Below are 22703 nucleotides of genomic sequence, written 5' to 3' on the forward strand. Positions count from 1 at the left end.
ATATAGTTGGAAACTAACCAAGCATGAGATGCCACTGTTCGCGAAATTACAAGACCTTAGGAGCAATGGATGAACGAGGAAACTGAGAGTATAAAAGCAGCGCAATCTGAGTAATAACTAATCAGTTTTAATTTAAGCACGCTTTTTGTCGTGAAGCATAATTGTGGAGTACTACTCCCAAAGTAATCTAAATAAAGACCAGTTTGTAATACTGAATATTGGAGTGATTTATTCAACAGTTTAGCTATTCGAACCTTAGCAGAAGGTTTCAAATAAGCGGAATTTCCAAAACTTCGTTACAATATATAGACTAAATGAAAGTTAGCCAAATTAGTAGACGACCATGTTTACTTCAATATAAAATTGTTTAAGTGTGGGGCGCGTTCTCACCTCTCTTTCATTTAATATGCCTATAGTACTCTTAATGCCAGAAAATGAACAAAAATCGACCAATCTTAAAGAAATTTTCTACAACCGTTATTTTCATTACAAAAACTGTTGTTGGAAAAATAAGCGAAAATCGAATAGTTGCAGTCACGCTGACTTTTTAGACCCAGACATACTTTTGTCCATCCGTCCGTCCGCTAACACTATAATTTGAGATATAATTCAGATATCTCCACCAAAAGTATGCGTTTTTTTATCAGAATTCAAAATATATTTATATATTTAAAGTAGTCGAAAAAATTATAGCCACGCCTACCTTTTTGATATCGAAAATTTGGAAAGATAGAAAATTTATGGGAGAATGTACTAACCAACACAGATAAAGTGATGTAACTTGGCGTGTGGACCAACTGTATAGCGTAAAACTGAAATTTAGTAAAATTTTGTAAAATGGGCGTAGTACCGACCACATTTAGTAGACTTAAAACAAGGTTTTGCAAACCGTAAGTCAAAAGGCGTTAGTATTGCTTTGCAGTTTGTCAGAAGTATCAGAAATCAGAGCAAAATTCATAAACAACCACACCCACTTTTGTAGTATATATTATTATAGTCTAAACCTTCACAAAGCTTGCAATTTATTTACAGTACGTAACTACATTACCATTATAGACATATTATTGCAAAAAGGTTAAAATTGAAAAATAAATTTAAATGGTGCTCGGCCGCTCCTTTTAGTTAATCCCTCCATGGAATTTTTAATACCATTAATCGAACAAACATAGAAAAATTTCAAAGGAAGAAAATTTTCTTATGATATTAATTGTCTTATAATTTCTTACGGAAGGCGATGTTTGCATACCGTCGGTCCAATGCCAAAGTCACGAATGTGCATATTTGATGTTTTGCGAAAAACGCTTTTCAAACTTTGAAGACATTGTTAAAAATAGATATTTAATTAATAGAGATTTAATTTTGTATTTTTCAACCACTATTGGAAAGTTTACTTTTGTAAACCACTAAGTAATGTTAATTGAAAAATGTTAATTAAAATTTTTTTTTCAGAAAAATGCACATTCGTTGGCTTCGCAAAATTTGACATATATAATATTTCGTTAAAACAAAAATGGCACGACATGACATTGGCATTGTACCGACGATATATAATATATTTCTGCTTTCATATTATGATATACATACATATATGATAGCTCACATCTGAGTATATTATGTCCTTATTCTTATTTACTTTGACTAATTTCAGTTTTATAAAACAAAACAAAAAAGAGTAAGGAAAGCCAAGTTCGGGTGTAACCGAACATTATATACTCAGCTGCGAGCTTTGGAGACAAAATTGTTTTTTTCATGGATACATTCAAATAATAAAAAAAAAGAATGTGTAAGGCGCGATAACCTTCGAATAGATCTAAGGCCGAGCTTTTCTTCCAATTTGCGTCGTGCTCCTATTGTTTTCCCTACAAATTGGCCGGACGGGACCTACATGTTTTATGCCGACTCCGAACGGCATCTGCAAGGCAGATGAGTTTTCACAGAGGGCTTTTCATAGCAAAAATACACTCGGAGGGCTTGCCAAACACTGCCGAGGGGCGACCCCGCTTAGAATAATTTTCTTCTAATTGAAAAACCTTATTTCTAAAATTTTGATGTTGCTTTTTCCAGGGTGTATCCCCAGGGCATATGGTGTGGTAGGCGGAGCACGCTACCATCACTCCACGGTGGCCTCCATACATACAAATGGTAATACTAAAAAGTGGAGCAACTTGCCTTTGCTATCTTTCTTCAGCTATCAATTCGTTTTATTTGAATATTTTTTTTAAATATGGAAACTTGGTTAAATTTGAACGCAATTCTTTATAATTTTTTTTTAAATCACGCCTGAATTATTTTTGAAGCGCTCTTAATTATGAGTCCGATAAGAGTCCAAATTGTTGACCAAGGGTGACGTTTTCTGGAACGATTTTCTTTCATTCTTTGTCAAATAATGGAAAATCACCATGTAGGAAAATTAACCTAAGGTAAACCTGGAATGTGTTTGTATGAAATGGGTATCAAATGAAAGTTATTAAAGAGTATTTTAAAAGGAAGTGGGCCTTAGTTCTACAGGTGGACGCCTTTTCGAGAAATCGCCATAAAGGTGGGCCAGGGTTGACTCTAGGATGTGTTTGTAGGATATGGATAACAAATTAAAGGTGTTAATGAGGGTTTTCGAAAGGGAGTGCACATGTGAAGGTGTTTTCGAGATATCGAACAAAATGTGGACCAAAGCGGCCCAGAACATCATCTGTCGGGTACCGCAAATTTATTTATATATGTAATGCCACGAAGAGTATTCCTGCACTGATTCCAAAGGCTTTTGATTTCGCCCCGCAGAACTTTTTCATTTTCTTCTACTTAATATGGTAGGTGTCACGTCCATTTTACAAAGCTTTTTCTAAAGTTATATTTTGCTTTAGAAAACCAATCCAATCACCATATTTCATCCCTGTTTTCGTATTCAGTGTTTTTTTTTAATTTTTCGAAATTTTCGATATCGAAAAAATGGGCGACATAATTGTCGGATTTCGCTCATTTTTAATACCAAGATAAAGTGAGTTCATTTAAGTACGCGAGCTAAGTTTAGTAAAGATATATCGATTTTTGCTCAAGTTATCGTGTTAACGGCCGAGCGGACGGACAGACGGTCGACTGTGTATAAAAACTGGGCATGGCTTCAAACGATTCATCGTCATAGAAGCCATACCCTTACCGAATTTCATAAGGGTTGGTAAACTTTTGTTCGACTTATGGCATTAAAAGTATTCTAGACAAATTAAATGAAAAATGGGTGGAGCCACGCCCATTTAGAAATTTTCTTTTGGTTTTGTATTTTGTTGCACTATATCATTACTGGGGTTGAATGTTGATATAATTTACTTATACAATGTAAAGTTATTAAATTATTTTGTTAAAATTTGACTTGCATTTTTTTAAGTGGGCGTGTTCGTGATCCGATTTTCTAATTTTTATTTAGAACACATTGAGTAATACGAGTAACCTTCCTGCCAAATTTCATCATGATCTTCAACGACTACCAAATTACAGCTTGCAAAACTTTAAAATTACCTCCTTGTAAAACTGGGCGGTGCCACACCCATTGTCCAAAATTTTACTAATTTTCTATTCTGCGTCATAAGGTCAACCCACCTACCAAGTTTCATCGCTTTATCCGTCTTTGGAAATGAATTTTTCGAAATTTTCGATATCGAAAAAGTGGGCGTGGTAATAGTCCTATTTTGTTCATTTTAAATAGCGATCTGAGATGAGTGCCCAGGAACTTGCATATCATTAAGATACCTCAAAATGCACTCAAGTTATCGTGATCACGGACAGACGGACGGATGGACGGACGGACGGACGGACATGGCTAAATGAATTTCTTTTTTCGCCCAGGTCATTTTGATATATATAAGTCTATATCTATCTTGATTAGTTTACGCCGTTACGGGGTACCGTTATGCGAACAAACAAGAAAAACGCAATTTCTTAATTTCAATTATTTAGTGAAAGGCATTTCAGTGAAACTTTTAAGTAGTTCAAAATCCTTTAAATACACTGAATTTTTTGAATTTTGTTGCAGCGTGTACGAACAAATTGTGGGTTCGGCTAGTACACACGTTCAAAATCCTTTTTTATCCTTTTTTAACTTTTTTTTTTGCGCGTAGGGATGAAACGTCCTTAATTGGCTATAATCGTCGCCGCCGCTGGGGAACCATGTTTAGGTGGCCTACCGTCGCTCAGCCGAAGTACCCATATTCAGAGAGCATTTGGGTAAAGTGGTAATTTTTCTCGCCAAAGCTTCTGGTGCTCCATGCTTTGACACTTGTGATTATTTACGCTATCCATCTGCTTCGTTGTTAGCCTACAAGTTCCTTCCATGCTTTCTTGTCATACGACTTTGCATTATTGCGTCTATTGATTTGAATCTCATAATATTCTTCTTTGCAGCACTAGTATGTCGATGGGAACTATTTCGGACATCATTTCTGCTGCTATTTCCGATATTTTGCTATAAGCGGATGTTCATCGGAAGTGTGTCTGTCCATATTTGGGAGCCATACAGTAGCGTGGATAGAGTGATGTCCATATGCAACTTTTTTAGTTTTCTGTCGATCCTCCTATGATTAGCAGAAAAACCTGTTTAGATGCTTACTATGTTGCAAGTCGAATTTGTTCTCAGTATGTTAGCCGGGAGTCCAATGTTATGCATAAATAGTTGACTACCTTTTTTAAAGTTATATTTGCAGAGAAGGTTTCAAGGCCAACATGTAATGGAATATGCTTGTTATTAGGAGCATCAACTTTATTTGTTTTGTTGTCAGTAAAAGTCCGCGCCGGCCTTTCTATCCCCCTTGTGGGTAGCATGACTTGATTATACTTTTTGTGCACTTATTCTGTGTTTCGGGCTATAATCGTCTGCGTATCCATATAAAAATAAATTATCAGACATTTCAACATAGAAAATTGCATCGTAACTGTCGTTCCATATGTGAAGACCGATAGCTTGTGAAGGCGCGCTAAAGTTTGCCAGGAATTTGAGATCTCTGCTCTGAGGAGGACAATCTGCTTTCTTATCTCGGTCATGAAAGCGCTTCTAGCGTCTAAGGTGGTAAAGAGGACAATTCGTTGGAATTTGGTTTAATCTTGCAGTACAAGTAAGGATATCTTCGATGGCGCCTGAAGTGCATTTTCCAGTATTAAAGCCATGACGCCTGTGATACGTTGTTCTAGGAGGTTTTCTTGTTTCCGACATGGTATAAGAAAGAAGCAAATTTTGTAATTTTTGATAACCAAAAAAAAAAAATTATTGGAGTTTGTATTAATGTCAACATTTAGCACAGCGTTGCCTGATGCAAAAAATGTAGGAGCGAGTATTTATCATTATTATATATTTAGGCTTAAAATAAATTTTAAGACTAACAAAAGAGAGCCCGTAGGAGCGGGTAATTTTAAAGTATATATTGGGGATTATCTGAGGCCTGTTCTTTCCTTTCATTGGAGTGTGGTTTGACGTGGCGGGTTCAAGCCCAGCGCACAACCACCTCAGCGGGGATGAATATATTATTTGCACGTTTGTATAGCGAGCCGCTTGATCCAAGACAGACGCTCGCTTGCAGCCGCACCTCGCTGGCAGATGAAAGATCCCCCAGCTTGCCCTTATACTGAGTATGTCAAAGTGGACTAGACAGGTTGTCGGCTTCTCACATTAGTTCACCACTAAATGGATGTTCAGTGGCTACGCAGAGGATACTTGGCCGCAAGTGACCAAAAGTAGTGAGCTGCTTGAACCTCATGCAAAAGAATCGCTCTGGCCATTCCGTTAATATGGTGACCGACAACTGACAATAGCTACCTTCTCACTTATACTATGGTTTTTGGAACGTTCAGTTTTCAGCTTTTCTTCATCGCGTTTCATTTTCGCTTTATTTTACATTATTTCCGTTTCGTATCGTTTTCATTTTGTTCTGATTTCATTTTCGTTTTCGTTCCCATTTCATTCGTTTTTAGTTTCACTTCATTTTCGAATGCGCTTTTGTTTCGTTTCTCTTTTGGTCTCTTTTCGTCTCATTAAGACTTTGTTTTGCTTTCTTCGTTTGAAATTCATGTAACACTGATTCCATGTTTTTCAGATTACATGCCATATGAGCTTAAAAAAATGTGGCACTTTAAAATCCATTTAAGGTATACTTGAGATGTATTATGTCATACAAATTATTTTGGTCGTAGTGATAAAAAGAAGATATCATAAAATGTGTTGTGATTACCAAATGCGTACGTCGAAAACACTAACACACTTTAAATATAATTTTTTCAGCAAATAACTTTTGTAACATTTTAATACGTTTTTGTCCAAAAAGTTTTTCTAAATGCACCTAGAATTTTGCTTGTTTAATGGGCAGGCATTTCATGCATTCACAAACATTCGCATAAGCCAAAATCGTATACATATCTACATATGTACCTAAATACCGTAAAACTCATTCCAAACCAAAGATGGCAACTGGCGCTTTTGCTCACCCTTTTTTTGTAACCAAATTAACTCACTTTTATAACAATTATTTTGTCGCACTCTTAACTTGATGATTTAAAATTTGACAAGTTATTTAGTTCCATTTGTCACGCTTATTTTCGACACTACAAAAAAAGGTGTAAAAGGTGTGACTAGGTCGTTGTAATTGGGGTGATGCATGTGTTTTTTTAATTAGCCATTCGTAAATGATCAATTGCCACATTTGGCGCATTGTTTCATTTTTCAGTTAACTGTAGTTAAAACTAAAATGGGCAGCTACATTCAAATTGACACTTTTTATTTTTTACTTTCGCGCCGTATGACCAAAATCATTTAGCAGTTACCTCTTATAATCGAAGGCAACATATATAATATACAAATTATTTATCCTTCTAGCAAAAAGTTAGTAATGAAAAAAGAAAATACTTTTCAAATTAGTAAATGTAGTTAACCCCTTTTAAGAAACTTCGGAATGTCAGTAAGTCCTTAGTTCTTTATTTATGTATTAACTAGCAGACCCGGCAGACGTTGTTCGGGCCCTAACTTTAGTGTATCTGCATAACTTTTAAGAAGTTTTTACCTCTTACTCTCCCTCCCGCTCTCCCCATTTTTTATCCATTTATTCTTACTCCTCTTTTCTCTTTTTCTGTGTATCTTTCTCCCTCTCCGTTTTTTCACTCATCTCTCTGTCTTTGTCTAGCTCTACCTCTTTCTCCTTTCCTTTTTTCTCTTCTGTATTAATCTTCTTATTCTTGCCCATCAGTCTCAGCCCAAATCCAAGTCCCAGTCACAGTCACAGTCACAGTCCCAGTCCCAGTCCCTGTTACACTTCTCGTAAAAGAGGAATCCTTAATACTAATCTATGCAAAGGGCTACCTATATACCAAATTTCAGTCAAATGGAACAGAGAATGAAATTCGTTCGAATAGAACGCTTCCTGGCCCACTTCCCGGTCCACTCTCAAATTTGAATAAAATGGCGGAGAGATTTCGGAGTCCATAAGCTGCATACAAAGTTACATTCTTCTTTATATATATAGATAAGCAGACCAGAAAGATGTTGTTCCATCTTAAAGTTGACTTACCTGGAATAAAGATCCTCCTGGTTTTCAAATTAATATTTATTTCTTCCATAATTAACTCACCTTGAGAAAGAAGAAAGTTATCAGTACTCCATTTGGTGCATATGTCCAAAAAAATAATCAATTGGTACCGTTTGCTTTATACCAATATCATTACTTCAGAGCACTCAATGCCTAGAACCAAATATCAATAACTTAAAAAAAATAATTACAGCGTCAAGTCAGATCGCTCAGAAGGCTTTAGGATTTAATTACTACCGCTATTTGGACAATACTTCAACCAACACAAAACTGTTTTGTCAGGATATGCTATTCACTGACTTTGTTTGGTTGTGGCCTTTGAGTTTTTGTAGCATTTAGAACCAACTTTTGGTTGGATATTGAATTGGGGAACACGATAGTATGCATATCTTGAAAATATCAAACGTTTAACTTAGATCCTTATTGACCTAGGCAAGCGATATCACCACATTTGACTCCAGACATCTCTTGAAGAACAAATAGTTGACAAGACGTGAAATTTCGAAGGGTTGCAACAAATCCTTACCACAGTCGTCAGGCTAACATAAGAAGAATATTGACGAATTAATATCCAGCAAGTGACTTCCTATACTTGCTTCTACCTGTAGCGATAAAGAGACTCCCTGAAGGTTTTGGAGAGTTTTATCGATTTTGATGCTTCTTTGTCAGATTTCGGTCGGGTTCGTTTACCATGATGGTACTAGCCCAACCATCGCCGTATCGCGGAAACGACTTGATATGTGACCACGTTTAATCTGCTAGGTCAACCAACGTCATCCTTCCCATGAGGAGCTTGTGGTCGCCTGACCCGCGCCCACTCGCTATGGGTAAGTGAGGTTGAGAACTGAGTTGGTGAAGCTATTCATTGTGTTGGCAACACTATGAAACGGTTGCGCTAAACAACCGCTTTAATCACAACACTGCTGATATCAGGTTCCCTGTAGAAAAAATGTCTCCCTTCATGCAAAGGGACAGTTTCGCAATCAAGCTTAATACGTACATCTGAAATGGTACTAACCGGATTTAGAGCGGGTAGCGGGTAGGTAGCTGCAGCTGTACCAACAGAGCTTAAGTCTGAGCTATATGCATTTCAATTAATTATTCCGATACATAACCACTCACGACTGAACCAGTTAAGAATTCGTTCGAACGGTTTGTCATTTCACTGTTAAAGGTGTCATTTGAAAGCACTGCGAGGGGAAAGAATTAGAACTAGTACCGTCTGTTAATGTGATAGTTCTAAGCTAGTTCCAAACTAGAGCGATTCGCTGCAGATAATCTACGAATAATGCATACATTGATCATTTCCTTCCGGGAGTCGAATACGCCCCGTCGTTATATTTACATTTAACACAGCTAAGGTAGTTAAGGATATCCTCATGCCTTGGCTTCCAGATAATTATAATCAAAAAGTAGTCCAATACCACTGCTAGTGAAGTCAATCTATTCCTGACAGCCCCGACCTGAAAGTGGCAGAGCTTAGTTGTATATCCTCTTGAGTATTCAAGAGTAAGTGATCTAGTCAATCGTTTTTTCGTTTCGCGAGAAAAACGGTAGTCGAGAACTATATCTGATCTGTTTTACGGAAATTGGACTCGATAGAAGTTTAGCTGGCTTGCATTGCTGCAGCCTTAAAAATTTGGAATTTTTGAAAATCAAAAAGAAAAACTACAAATCTACCTCAGCTTAAGCTTTTAGAATAACCACAAGGAGTCTTCTATTTCGCTGTGCGAAAAAGACAGGCATTTCGCACTTACAACGTTGCCAAAGCTGCTTTGTTTAAAATATTAGAGAGACTGTTAGCAGTTGTTGGGTAATTTCATCTAAAATCCTTTGGAAGCCTTTTTCCCGAAATTTTCTGGATAGATAATTGGAAAGAGAAATATCATTATGCTTGACTTTAATAATAACTTTGACTTGCCGTAGTTTGTATTAGAAGTTTACGCCAATCACTTTATCGGCGGCGGCGGCGTGGGCGGCGCGCCGGCGTACGCCGGTATTCTATTTTTCTGTTAAGAAAAAATGACATTTAGGAAAGGTTTTGGTTTTTAGGTATTTAAGGAAATCAACGTGTTGGCCATTTCGGAAAGAACCGGGATTTTTGACCCAAGATCTCGCAGACCGTTCAAACATTTTCAGGGTAGCTCCTTGCGGAGTGATTGTCCCTCGTTCGCTTACTCCAGAGAGGCTTCGAATCTAACCCCGGTCTTTGGAATTGGTACTGCTGCGTCTGCTGAAAAGAAATAGAGGTACATAAAATAGTCACACTTTTGTCTGTATATCTCGTGCAAAGTGCAGTTTCACCTAGGGTTAACTCCTAAAATCGTCGCGAACACAATTTCTTTAAATCATTTGTGGCTCCTTGGCGGTCACGTACAAAGCCGCCTTACGGTTGCTATTAATGGTCTATTAATACTCATGACTCTCGTGGCATAGGACGCCTCCAGTTTTTTCGGCTGTTTTTAAGAGCTACAATTCCCGTTGTGCGAACAGTAGCAATTCCGACCACCAGTGGCTACGCCAGCACAGAACCTATAGGTCTGCGACTTCGAACTCATACCTTCGTCGACGTCACTTTCCTAGAAGCTCTAGGTGTAGTTCCGAAGACCTTCTAACGGATGCTTTTGTCGCGCTATGTTGCCGACCTACACCAGAGAAACACCTTGAAACGTTAGGGAGTGACTATTCGGCCTAGGATGCCGCCCTCGAAATCATAAGCAGTAATAATAATAATCCTCGGCGCATCTACATAATTAAAATTTTACAAGGACTCTGGATAAAGTTTTTAAAATGTAGAACAAAGTTTGCTGACGTTTGTGTTCACAACATTGATTTCAATAGTCTTGGCTAAATCAAAACAATATTTTAGAATGAAAGTCGACCGATTATAAGTTGAAAGATGTTAACTGCTGTTTTCCGGCCTTATAATATAACAGCTCATTATGGATGACCGCGTAGCTTCAGAACCTACTAAAGGATTTTGCATCACTGATTTCGCTTATTCCTTCAGCCAATCGCAATATAAATTAACAAAAAAAAAAAAAAATCGGCTCCTTTTTTGGGTATTTTGCGTTTTTTTAACAACTTGACAATTTGAAAACATGTTCGTCTTGGGTCATTTTATTTGAATTCATTGCTATTACTAATTTTTTGAAAAAAATATGCAAAGCCAAGCATATAAATTTATTATATAACTTTTCTTTTAGTGTTTTGTTTTAATAACTTGGTGAATTGGGTGATGCAAAGTCCGTGTTAAGATGACATCGAAGACGCATGTTTTTTTAAATTACATTTGAACAGTTAGAAAGAGTTAAATTTCGCAACTAGTTTCTTATAACTGGCAGTGATGCGCATCCGTTGATACCACTTTCGACCATTTCCGACCAATTTTCGACATGAACAATAAATGGGCTAAACCGTCTTAAACGAGTAGAAAGTATACAAGCCTAAATACTACTCACTGGAAGAAGCTACTGGTCTGCCAAAATACTGCCCTCAGAACCGCTACGGGTTGTCTTCTAATCTCCCCAGAACACCATCTACATAACGAGGCGAGAATAGTCCCCATTGGGGAGAGAAATGAAATGCTAACCAAACAGTTCCTGTTGAATACACAGAAACCTGGGCATTCCAACAGACATCTGATTGATGAGCCAACACCGCCCAGGGGCTTAAGGAGTCATCTCCTTAAGCATTAAGAGGAAATACGGCACCGAAAAACACAGCCGTATGAAGCCCAAAAACACAAGCAGGTACTCAGTGAACTCCACAAGCAGGCGTCGGACCTCTATGCCAGGAATTGCCCGGCGAATCCTGTACTCAAAGAACAATACCCAAAACTCGCAGAAGAGGAAGCCACACTCCATAAGGAAACGCGAGTTACTCTAGCTAAACTTCGATCTGGATTCTGTAACAGGTTAAACTCTTACCTATCCAGAATCAACTCCGACATACAAAATATATGTCCTGCTTGTAATGTGCCCCCACATGGCACCAACCATCTCGTTAACTGTATTGTGGAACCAACGCCTCTAAAACCCCTCTCATTATGGTCCACCCCTGTCGAAACAGCAAGTTTCCTTGGACTTCCGTTAGAGAATATTGATGACAATTTGTGATCGGTCGTACCTACTGATGGGGCGAAGCACTGCAACAACAGTAGAAAATATAGTAACGCGCCGGACGCCGCCGCCGCCGCCCCGATATTTTTAACATTCGGCGGTGGCGTGCGAAAAACGACCAAAATCGGCAGCGGCGGCGGCGTTTATCGGCGGCGTATATCTCTAGTTTGTATCCGATCCAACATACAGTATGTTAAGAAGAGTTTTGTGGCATGAATATGTCTTTTAAATAGCTGCTTGAATGATCTAGACGAAGGCCTATATGCATACAAACTCCAAAAGGCGAATCAGTTGCTCTGATCATCGAATGGCAGTAACACCTCGCAGCGAGTCCCACTAGTTCCGAACTGGCGCAGAACTGTTGCTTTAACAGACGGTATATGTCCAACAATGTGCATCCTTGCAGTGTTTTCAACTGACGCTTTTAATAAGTTCACGTTCCAATCTACACCAGTTCGGAGGTATTCTGTAAACATGGCGTGCGAAACTCTCCAAATTCCTTGTTTTCTTAGGTGAAAAGTTTTCCGTTAATTTCTCAAATACATTTAGCTTTCAAAATCTTAAGGTGTATTTCAGTTTGAGATCGGAATATGTTCATCCAACAGATCTTCTCTAATTATACCCAGTTGTAGTTGTGCGCAGGGTATTATAACTTTGATTGGATAACGGTTGGTTGTACAGGTATAAAGGAATCGAGATAGATATAGACTTCCATATATCAAAATCATCAGTATCGAAAAAAAAAAATTGATTGAGCCATGTCCGTCCGTCTGTCCGTTAACACGATAACTTGAGTAAATATTGAGATATCTTGGTACAGGAGCTTATTCGGGCCCAGAATAGTTTGGTATTGAAAATGAGCGAAATCGGATGATAACTACGCCCACTTTTAATATATATAACATTTTGGAAAACACAAAAAACCTGATTATTTAGTAAATAATACACCTAGAATGTGGAAAATTTGACGTGTGGACTTATATTGAGACTCTTGGTACAAATTTGAAAATTTTTTTTTAAATGGGCGTGGCACCGCCCACTTGTGACAAAATCAATTTTACAAATATTATTGATCATATATCGTTACACCTAGCGTAACAAAATTCGGCAGAGAGTTTGCCTTTAGTATAAGGAATGCTTTGAAGAAAAACTTACGAAATCGGTTAAGTACCACGCCTACTTTTATATTAAAGATTTTTAAAAGGGTCGTAGACGAAAATAATAAGCTATATCTTAGCGAAAAAGAACTTGTGTTAATAGAATTTTACTTTCTAAATTGAATTATAACATTAAATTGGAAACCACTAAAATTTTTGAAAACGGGTGTGGCACCGCCCTTTTATGACTAAGCATTTTTCTATGTTCCGGGAGCCATAACTCGAAGAAAAATTAACGGGTCGTAACAAAATTGGGTACACATATTTTCCTTGTAGAAAAAAATATTTCTAGTTAAAATGGGCGGGATCGGTTGAAGACTATTGCAACTTAGATATAAAACAAGTTTAAAAGGGTCGTAGACTAGAATAATAAGCTATAAGTTAGAAAAAAATAGTTTTGAATCAATGATATTTCACTTATCAAGTTTTATTGTAAGAGGAATTGGGGAGACATTTTTTTTAAACGGGCGGTGCCACATGTTAGGTAGAAAAGTAATTTATCTGAAATGAAATGTACAATTGAAGCTCACGCTGAGTATATAATGATGGGTTACACCCGAACTTAGACACTTTTACTTGTTTTACTTGAATTAGGTTGCTTGCCGTTCTATACAGAAGCCAGTCCATACTCGATATCTAAAATCATGGCATCTTCTGAAAGTTATTGAGCCACAGCACTCTGTCTCTATAGCAGGCATGCTTAACGAACGAAACGATATCATTTCGTTACGATAATCAACGTTAATAAACGAAACGAAGTCACTTCGTTTCGTTTATTAACGTTAAGATCGTCAAATTAACGTTAATTTGACGTTCTTAACGTTAATAAACGAAACGAAATGACTTCGTTTCGTTTATTAGCGTTGATTATCGTAACGAAATGATATCGTTTCGTTCGTTAAGCATGCCTGCTCTATAGTATCTATATCGTTGGATTAATTCTCGTTCCAAGTTTCCACATGGCTATTCTTTTTTATGGACTGAGGTTTTAGCTACAGTTTCGCTTTGGTTTTCGAGTAAGGGAGCCGGTATGTGCCCTTTTCTACTGATTTATTTCAAAAACTACCTAAGCACTTGGCTTATGTAAGGTATGAAGCTCATGTCTCACTTTCTACTGTATTATAACTGCATATGCCATTTAATCTAAAGCTTTCTTTTTGGTTATGTTTCCCCAAGTTTTTAAGCTTTTCCGATCTAAAGTGCAAGTACCACTTATTGCGTCAACTTTCGGCCACTTATTTATTAATATTTCTTGGTACAGTTACTTTATACGTATTTGAACACAATACACCTGCAATTAGAGCTTATCGTTTGGTGCGCATTTCCGCTTAAACTCCTTGACATAAATGAAATCAAAACTTTATTTAATTGTATTGAATTACCAAATGCTTAAATAAGAGAAAACAGAAAAATATGTCAATAGATAGCCTTGTAGGCTACTAGTAAAGTATTAACACTCAATTACTAATTATTACTAGGTTGTAAGACATTTTTCCCTATCACCCTTTTTGCACTTAAATCAAATTGAGTGCCAACTGTGGTTTAGGAAATTTGATGCCGTTAGTCGTGATTATTCGAATATACACACATATCGTTATCTTAATGCGAAAATGTGCTAAGTCACTTTTTACGAATTTTACAGGAGACGAAGGTTAGGTTAGGCTGCAACGGCTGAGCTGGACACTATGGTATTAACTCACTACTTAGGCCACCAATGGGCCCATTATAATACCCTATACGGTCTCAAAGAGGACCCCTACCCTGCCTAAAGCGGGCCAAACCACCTCGTGGAAATTATAAATTTTGCTAGAGCCTTTACTTCATAGCTAGAGACCTCAGCGAGATCATGAAGAAAAGGTTTACCAAGGATGGCCAACCTACGCCTACTAAGCGCTGGACAATGACAGAGAAGGTGCTGGACATTCTCTTCCTCCTCTGTACATCTGCAGCTGCGACAATAGTCGAAGGTAGTTGCCCCCATTCTAGCACCATGCGTGCCTATTAAACAATGCCCTGTTAGAACCCTTATCAGGGACGAGAGAACTGATTTGTTTAAAATCAGAAGCACTCCTGTGAACCCCTTGTCATATGAGGGCCAGGTTTGCCTGGATGTCTCACACGATGATATGGCTGCCCATAGTCCATTTGCAATTCTTATAGTGCTTTTGTTCACACGAAGCCTGAAAGTGGCCATGGTTATACCTACCGAATCATTTCCCGGAAGGATATAGTCGGTGGTGCCTCTTCTGGCCAGCTCGTCTGCTCTGCAGTTGCCTTCAATATCCCTGTATCCAGGTACCCATAGAAGGCTGATATTGAAGTGCTGACCCATCTCGTTAAGAGATCTGCGGCATTCAGTGACCGACTTTGCGTTGTCGACGAATGAGTCGAAGGCCCTTAATGCGGCCTGGCTGTCTGAGAAAATAAACACCCCTTTACCATCTTTAGGCATAGACCCGAGATGGTTCACAGCCCTGTGCATTGCCAGCATTCCCGCTTGGTAACACTACAGTGATCTGGTAAGCGAAAAGAGACCTCTAGACCTAGATCCGGCGAAAAAAGGCCTGATCCCACCTTCCCGTCAAGCTTAGAACAATCCGTGAATATGTTGATGGCACCCGGTACCGTATGTTGTCTGGTATTCCAGTCCTGTCGCGATGGTATGTATATACTATAGTTTTTAACGAATACGTTCTTTGGCGTGCAGTAGTTAGTGCGCACCGGTATTGGGACTGGGGAGTTCGTGCCCAGGATTGTTGAGTGTCCACTTGATCCATTTGAACAGAGACCTGTTTCCCTTATGCGTAGAGCGGCGACGACCGCTATTTCCTTCGCCACCAGGTCAAGAGGTGGAAAGTATAACATTGTGTTGAGTGCTTCAGATGGATTGTAGCCAAGAGCCCCGGTGATGCAGAGCTCCGAACTCCGTTGCACCTTCTGAAACATTTTAAGATAGGTAGTTTTAGCTAGTGCAGGCCACCAGACCAGGGCACCATAAAGAAGAATCGGGCGCACAATGGCTGTATTAATCCAGTAGGCCACCTTAGGGGAGAATCCCCAGGAGGTGCCAATTGCCCTCTTGCAGGTGAACAGCGCTGCTGCTGCCTTCTTGCATCGCTCCACTATATGGTCACTACATAATAGCTTCCTATCCAGAATGACTCCCAAATACTTGAATTGATCGCTAAACGCTAAAAATGTACCCCCAATTCTTGCCGGTGTTAGATTTGGTACTTTGTAGCTCCTCGTGAAGGGGACAAGCTCGGTTTTATCCGGGTTGACTTCCAAAACTGTGGCTGTAGCCCAGTGCGAAATTTTGGATAGTGCTCCTTCCATTAGGTTGCAAAGAGTTTGCGGAAATTTCCCCCGCATGGTGACGCAGATGTTATCTGCATACGCGATCACTTGGTGACCTTCTGATTCCATGAGGCGTAGTAGTTGGTTGACGGTAACCACCCAAAGTAGCGGAGAGAGAACACCTCCCTGCGGAGTGCCTCTGCCGACCGGTCTGCGGATCACGCATCCACCTAGCTCAGTTTTAAACTGCCTACGCGTAAGCAGATTGTATATAAAATCCACCCCCAGATCGGTCAGCGCCGAGGTGATGGCCTCCGGGAGAACATTGTTGAAGGCACCCGCTATATCTAGAAACGCCACCAATGTGTATTCCTTGAGGTCTAGTGACCTTTCGATAACGGATACCAGTGAGTGCAAGACCGTGTCAGTTGACCTGCCCTTGATATAGGTAGAGCTTGCGAAAGAAGCGGCAGCTCAATCCTCCTCTTGATGTAGTCCTCTAGGAGTATTTCGAGTGCTTTAAGCAGAAAAGAAGATAAGCTTATAGGCCTATAATCATTTGGTTTAGAGTTGGAGGGTTTCCCTGCCTTGGGGATAAAGACCGCGTTGACTTCCCTCCACATTACTGGTACGTAATTGAGCCTAAGACAACCTATAAACATCCCTTTTATCCAGGGCCTTCTAAGTTCGGCAGTATAATGTAGCTGAGCCGGAAAAATTCCATTCGGCCCGGCGATTTATAGGGCTTGAAGGTTTGTAAAGCCCAATCTATACTTTTATCATCTGTGATTTCGCTTATTAGCTGATCATTAGGTGACCCTCCGCTGACAATACTTGAAGACACACCCGCACTTGCTTGGAAGTGTGTATCCATTACCAAGTTTATGGTTTCAGCGCTGGAGTCCGTCCAGTGCCCATCCGGCTTTTGGACGTAACTTAGCTGAGTTGGAGATTTCGATAGCACCTTCCTTAACTGAGAGGCCGCGGATGTGGATTCAATCCTGCCACAGAAATCCCTCCAGGAGGATCACTTTCCATTTCGGATTGCTTTTTTATATATATTTATTTTCATTTTATAAGCAGCCTATGAGGATTCATGTCCATCATGCTTTGTTTTATTAAAGGCCGCCCTACATGACTTCCTAAGCTTATCAAGATCGGATGAACACCATGGTGGTTTGTTAGTTTCCAAAACCTTTTTAGTCCGGCAAGCTCTATCTAAAGCATTCCTACATTTTTGACTGAAATAATTTACAAACACATCTAGCTCCTCCTCGCTTTCTAGAACTCGCACCTCTTCAGATAGCTTTTTATCTATTATCTTCTTATAGTAGCCCCAGGAGACGAAAAAAATAAATAATTTTTGAAATAACCTTTTTTTCAAAACTGTGAATGACGATAACTTAGTTTTGAGTGTAGAAGCTTTGCAAAATATAAATAAAAATCATGTATGATAACCCAGCAGCTATTTTATGACTTAGCACAATTTCCGCACTCAAAACAAATTTTTTCACCTGACTTAGCACTTCTTACTTAATATGTTTTTCCATCCCTCCTCACATTTAATGATTGAAATATAACACTAAAACTATGTATTTCACAAAAAATACTATTCATTTGACAAACTATTTCTAACGGTTCTGATCTGAACTCTTTTGCCGGATGGTGCGCAGAGAATAAATAAAAACAAATAAATGTAAGGCGCGATAACCTCCGAAGAGATCTAAGGCCGAGCTTCTCTTCCAATTTGCGTCGTGCTCTTCTTGATTTTCCCTACAAATTGGCCGGACGGGACCTACATGTTTTATGCCGACTCCGAATGGCATCTGCAAGGCAAATGAGTTTTCACTGACAGCTTTTCATGGCAGAAATACATTCGGAGCGCTTGCCAAACACTGCCGAGGGGCGCCCTCGCTTAGAAAAATTTTCTTCTAATTGAAAAATCTTATTTCTAAAATTTTGATGTTGCTTTGCCCGGGGTGTGAACCCAGGGCATACGGTGTGGTCGGCGGAGCACGCTACCATCACACCACTGTGGCCGCCAGACTATTTTTAAATTCAAACAAATTCTGTATTGTGTCTTATTTCAAAAAGACAACTGCCACGTGCTTCATCTACGAACTAAATGCTAAATCTCTTGTTGTCAAGAGTGTAATTTTGACTCCAGCTCTCTCTTTTTCTAGTCTTATTGACTTCATTGTTTCAATGGTTGGGTTCAGTAGACGTAACACTAGTGTCTTTAAGGATCCTATGACGTTATAGGCACTTTATATAACTTTGGTCAGAAGTGGTCTTGAATATTGCTCAATAATATGGAATCCTTTCTATGAATATAACTCCTATAAAATTGAGAAAGTTCAAAAAATTGGCACAACAGTTGCTTTACGTATGTTTCACTGGCCAGACGGCCTCCCATCATATACCAGCAGGCACAACTTGCTTGGTCTTCAGGCTTTGCATGACAGAAGAACTTTTATCTCACTCATGCGTGCCTATAATGTAATAAACTTTAGCACGAATTGCTCTGATTTATCTAATTTGTTCATTCCATATATTCCACTGCGTGATATTCGGCATAATAGATTATTTATCGAAATAACTCATAAAACGAATTATGCTATGAATGAACCTATAACTAGGACTTTACATCTAGCAAATCGGTTCAGTAATGTTATTAATTTTAATAACAGCTAACATAAGTTTAAACTTGAATTGTTTTCTATTTTTAACTAGTCTGTAAGAAAGCATGTAGCTATCGACATGTAAGAATTGAAGTAGATTATGGTCAGCGCAAAACATTTATTAAACACCAAAGGCATATCTCAATGCGGTGAATCCAATTTCAAGGGGTTGTGTTGCGTAACCCACTTAAGGGGTTGCCAGCGCAATATATAGCTTCTCCAATCCAATTGTCAACCTCACCTAACCGTGGCGAATCCTGTTTCATTGACAGCCGAGGCTGTGGCGACCCCAAGTTCCTCATGGAACTAGGGGGTGGGAAGGGCGGTATGGCTTAGAAGGTTTAATGTGGTCATATAAATCGTTCCTGAGATGGTCGGGCTAGTACCTTAATAGTGCTTTGTTACCGGAACGTACCGGATCTATATCCGGCAAAATACCATCAACATCGGTAACACTCCCAAAGCCCTCGGGGAGTGTCTTTATCGTTAATACAACAACAAAGCATGTACTTTTTGACTGAATGAATCAAATAAATAAATAAAATGCGCGCAAAGAAATGACTAGTAATTCAGATTGATATTATTGACAGGTTGACTTAGCACATTCTTTTTAACAGCTGACGACTAGCACATTTACACATTATTACCCACAGCACGTAAAAATTAAAAATTAAAATATTTTTTTTTTTGTGATCGATGTATTTTGAATTCAGTTTTAAAACTGCATTAAAATAAAATTTTGACTCGATTCCCAAGCAACCGTTGGGTAATGAATCGGAACCCGGCGAATCACAGATGACGGATCGGTGGAGGTAGGTGAATTGGTGCTGGTGAATCGGTGGCTCGATTTCCAAGTAAACGGTGGTTGGTAGAATCAATACCTTGCGAAACGAGTTGATGCAACGATAGGATTAGTGAATCGGTGGGCGAAGGGTTACAAGTGGCAGATTGGTGGAGATATACCCAAAAATGTATCTGGTGATCTGGTGGACGCACGTGTGCTTTGTAGGAAATATGTTCCTTCAAGGCCAATCTACTGGCACATCAAACGATCAAAGTTTGGACCTCGACGTAGGCCGCGCTTTCGATAAACTATGAAATGCAAACTGTGTCTACTTAAGCCTAAGTTGTTATAAACAGTTTGAGAAGTGAGTGAAATGGCTTGCATTTTGTGTGTGGGGTGGTGATGCTACTAAACACTTGTGATGCTACTGAAAGCGGGATTACGAAGTATGTTAAGAGCTTCAAGTTTAGAGGAGAATTCAAGGTGTTTCCCACAATATTTCGAAGCGCATTTGATACCTCCACTAAGGCGTTAAGAGAAGTAGGAAGTTGCAGTTTTAACCACGAATTACTTAAAAAAATCATTTTAGTCCAGTTTTGTAGATCGTCCACTTTCCTTAAATAGTAATGTTTACATTGGATTGAAGTCGAAAAAAAAGTTGTCGAAGAGTTGAGAGGAAAAGACTTTCTTGTTTGATCTTTCTTTATAAGTGATGATCGAGCGATAATGTAATATCTGGGAGAGGCTATATGTAGGGAAGCTCAATAAAGCTTGGTTTTTTTTTTCTTTGTACCCTTCATATTTCTTTGTAGGGTCCTCTGAAGCTCTGCGGTCGTTTCCAAAAGTTTTGCCTACCAAATATGTTTTTGCCCCTAAAACTATGCATTTCGTTTCAACAAACTATGAAAGCACGACGGCACGAGGGACTTACAAAGTTTCTCAAGACAAAGTAACGTCATGTAAATTTAAAAATTAAAATTAAAATCGCATGCCAAATAATAAAGTTAAAATAAAAAAAAACAATTTCGGAAATACATATCTACAGCTATCAAGAAAGGTTTCAGGGACAACCTTCTCCAACAATTTGATTTCGTTTGCATACCGAGCCAGTGTTATGCACATGTATAAGTGAAAGTTTTCAGGCATTTGATTTCCTATTAAGCTGTAAAAGCGGCCTATTGTCATTCTGCTTTAGTGCGCATTTATGCCAGTATAACTAAATGTTCTTCCAAACAATTTTTACCTGTATATATGTATATGTATATGCATATGTATATGGATATGTGTATGTATATATATATGTAAATGTATGTGTTATATGTAAATGCAATAAAAAATACACAAAAAACATATTGCTCTTATAAGTGATCGTGCCATCAATATTGAATTAATTTAATAATATTTAAAGTTATTGAAGGTTGTAAATTTTGAAAATAAGTGGACGCAACGAATGATATAAAAGGAATTGAGTTCTAAAACATTTATCACGAACGAAAAAGCTTTTGATTTCGAAATTCAACGAAGGATTCAAAGCCTATGCTCTAAGTGTCACGAAGCTGCGCGCCATCTGAATCGCCGCCGTTGCAAATAAAACTAAAAATGGTAAGTAAAAACCAAAAATATTTACTCTTTACTATAGCGAATGAGATCAAATTATTGGACCTTAGGCATAAAAATCGAGCATTCGCTCAGACCTGAGTAATTGAGAAAAAAGTGGTCTGCTTGTTTTTTTCTGCATGGTTGGGAATTTGAGGCTAGCTTTTTAACCATTCTTCCATTCAAGCGGTTGTTTTAGATTTTGTGCTAAAGAAAAACCTCTCATTTTACTGCTTTCTTTTTTAATTTCATTTAGTTTCAATGAAAAACCTTTTTGAACAATTAGGTTCAATTGCAGAACGGCAGGTTATTTTTTTGATCAGAGTTAAATAAAATAAATGTGTCAAACATTTTTACAAACTAAAGGCCAAAAACCAACAAAAAATAATTGTGTCAAAAATGTATAAATTTAACCACTCATGTTAGGCCAACTCTGAGTTAAAAACATAACTTGCTGTTCTGCAAGGGGTCCTAAGTCTAGTTTCTTAAAATTGTCTTAAAACAAAACCAAAAAAATCAAAAATATGAATATAGAAACATAAAGTCAGTTAACATACGGCGACCCAACTATGACGATATCAGAAAAGCAATAACCGGATTTAAAAACAAAAAAGCTAAATTTGCAGATGTATTGCCGGTGGAGCTATTCAAATAAAGCGGTAAGGATCTAGTAAGACGCATACATCAACTTCCGTGCAAAATATGAACGAGTGTATCCGGCTCCTGACCAGATAAATTTGTCATTGGCAAAATTGACTCACATCACCTCTTCGTCGATTTTAAAACCGTCTTCATCAGCACGAAAAGGAGCTGCCTATATGCCTCTATATCTGAAATTGTATTCCCCGCAAAATTTATCCGGCTGTTCAAAATGACGTTGAGCAACGCCTGTCAGAATTGGGCAAGACCTTTCAGAGCCATTCGAAACTAACCGAGGTTTTAGACAGGGTCATCCGCTATCGTGCGATTTCTATAACTTGATGCTGGAGAAAATTAGCTACAGGATCTAACCGCTCTGGAACAATATTCTATAAAAGCGTGCAATTACTGGCGTATGCATACAATGTCATCAGTACCATCGGCCTGAACACCTGCGCCGTAAGTTCTACGTCTTGGCAATCACGTCACTGTTGGCAGCCATATTTTTTTAAAATTAAAAGACTTCGTTTATTTGGCAACCAGCATTATAACACAAGCAACGACATCAGCATTGAAATCCACTGAAGTATCACTTTTGCCAATAAATGCAACTTTGAACTCAGTAGGCTATTTAAAACTAAAATCCTCTCTCGCCAAATGCAAATCATGCTCTACAATTCGCTTATCGAACCTGTCCTGCTACATGGTGTAGAAGAATGGACCATGACAACTATTGTGGATAAGGCATAGACGTAAAAATTACAAATAGAACCAATCACCTGATTTTTAAGTGACTATCGTGGTCTCATTCTATATCTCTTTCTATAACCCGTTGAAGATAGCCGGCCCTATGCGCCGCCATATTGATCATCCTG

General features: G+C 38.5%; 1 protein-coding gene across 7 annotated transcripts in view; it reads left to right on the forward strand.

Moving 5' to 3' along the window:
- The window catches only part of GV1, a 120193-nt gene that overhangs the window by 16252 nt on the left and 81238 nt on the right, over positions 1–22703 (forward strand). For 4 of the 7 annotated variants that reach the window (XM_067789363.1, XM_067789367.1, XM_067789364.1 and 1 more), the window contains exon 2: positions 21002–21195. In XM_067789363.1, coding sequence (XP_067645464.1) covers positions 21193–21195 — 3 coding nt within the window. In that variant the 5' untranslated portion in view covers positions 21002–21192. Of the gene's footprint in view, positions 1–20958; positions 21196–22703 lie in introns of all 7 variants that reach the window. The other 3 variants (XM_067789368.1, XM_067789369.1, XM_067789365.1) reach the window with 2 other exon arrangements.

The sequence above is a fragment of the Eurosta solidaginis genome, chromosome 5, assembly GCF_040869045.1.
Source record: "Eurosta solidaginis isolate ZX-2024a chromosome 5, ASM4086904v1, whole genome shotgun sequence".
NCBI classification, from domain to species: domain Eukaryota; kingdom Metazoa; phylum Arthropoda; class Insecta; order Diptera; family Tephritidae; genus Eurosta; species Eurosta solidaginis.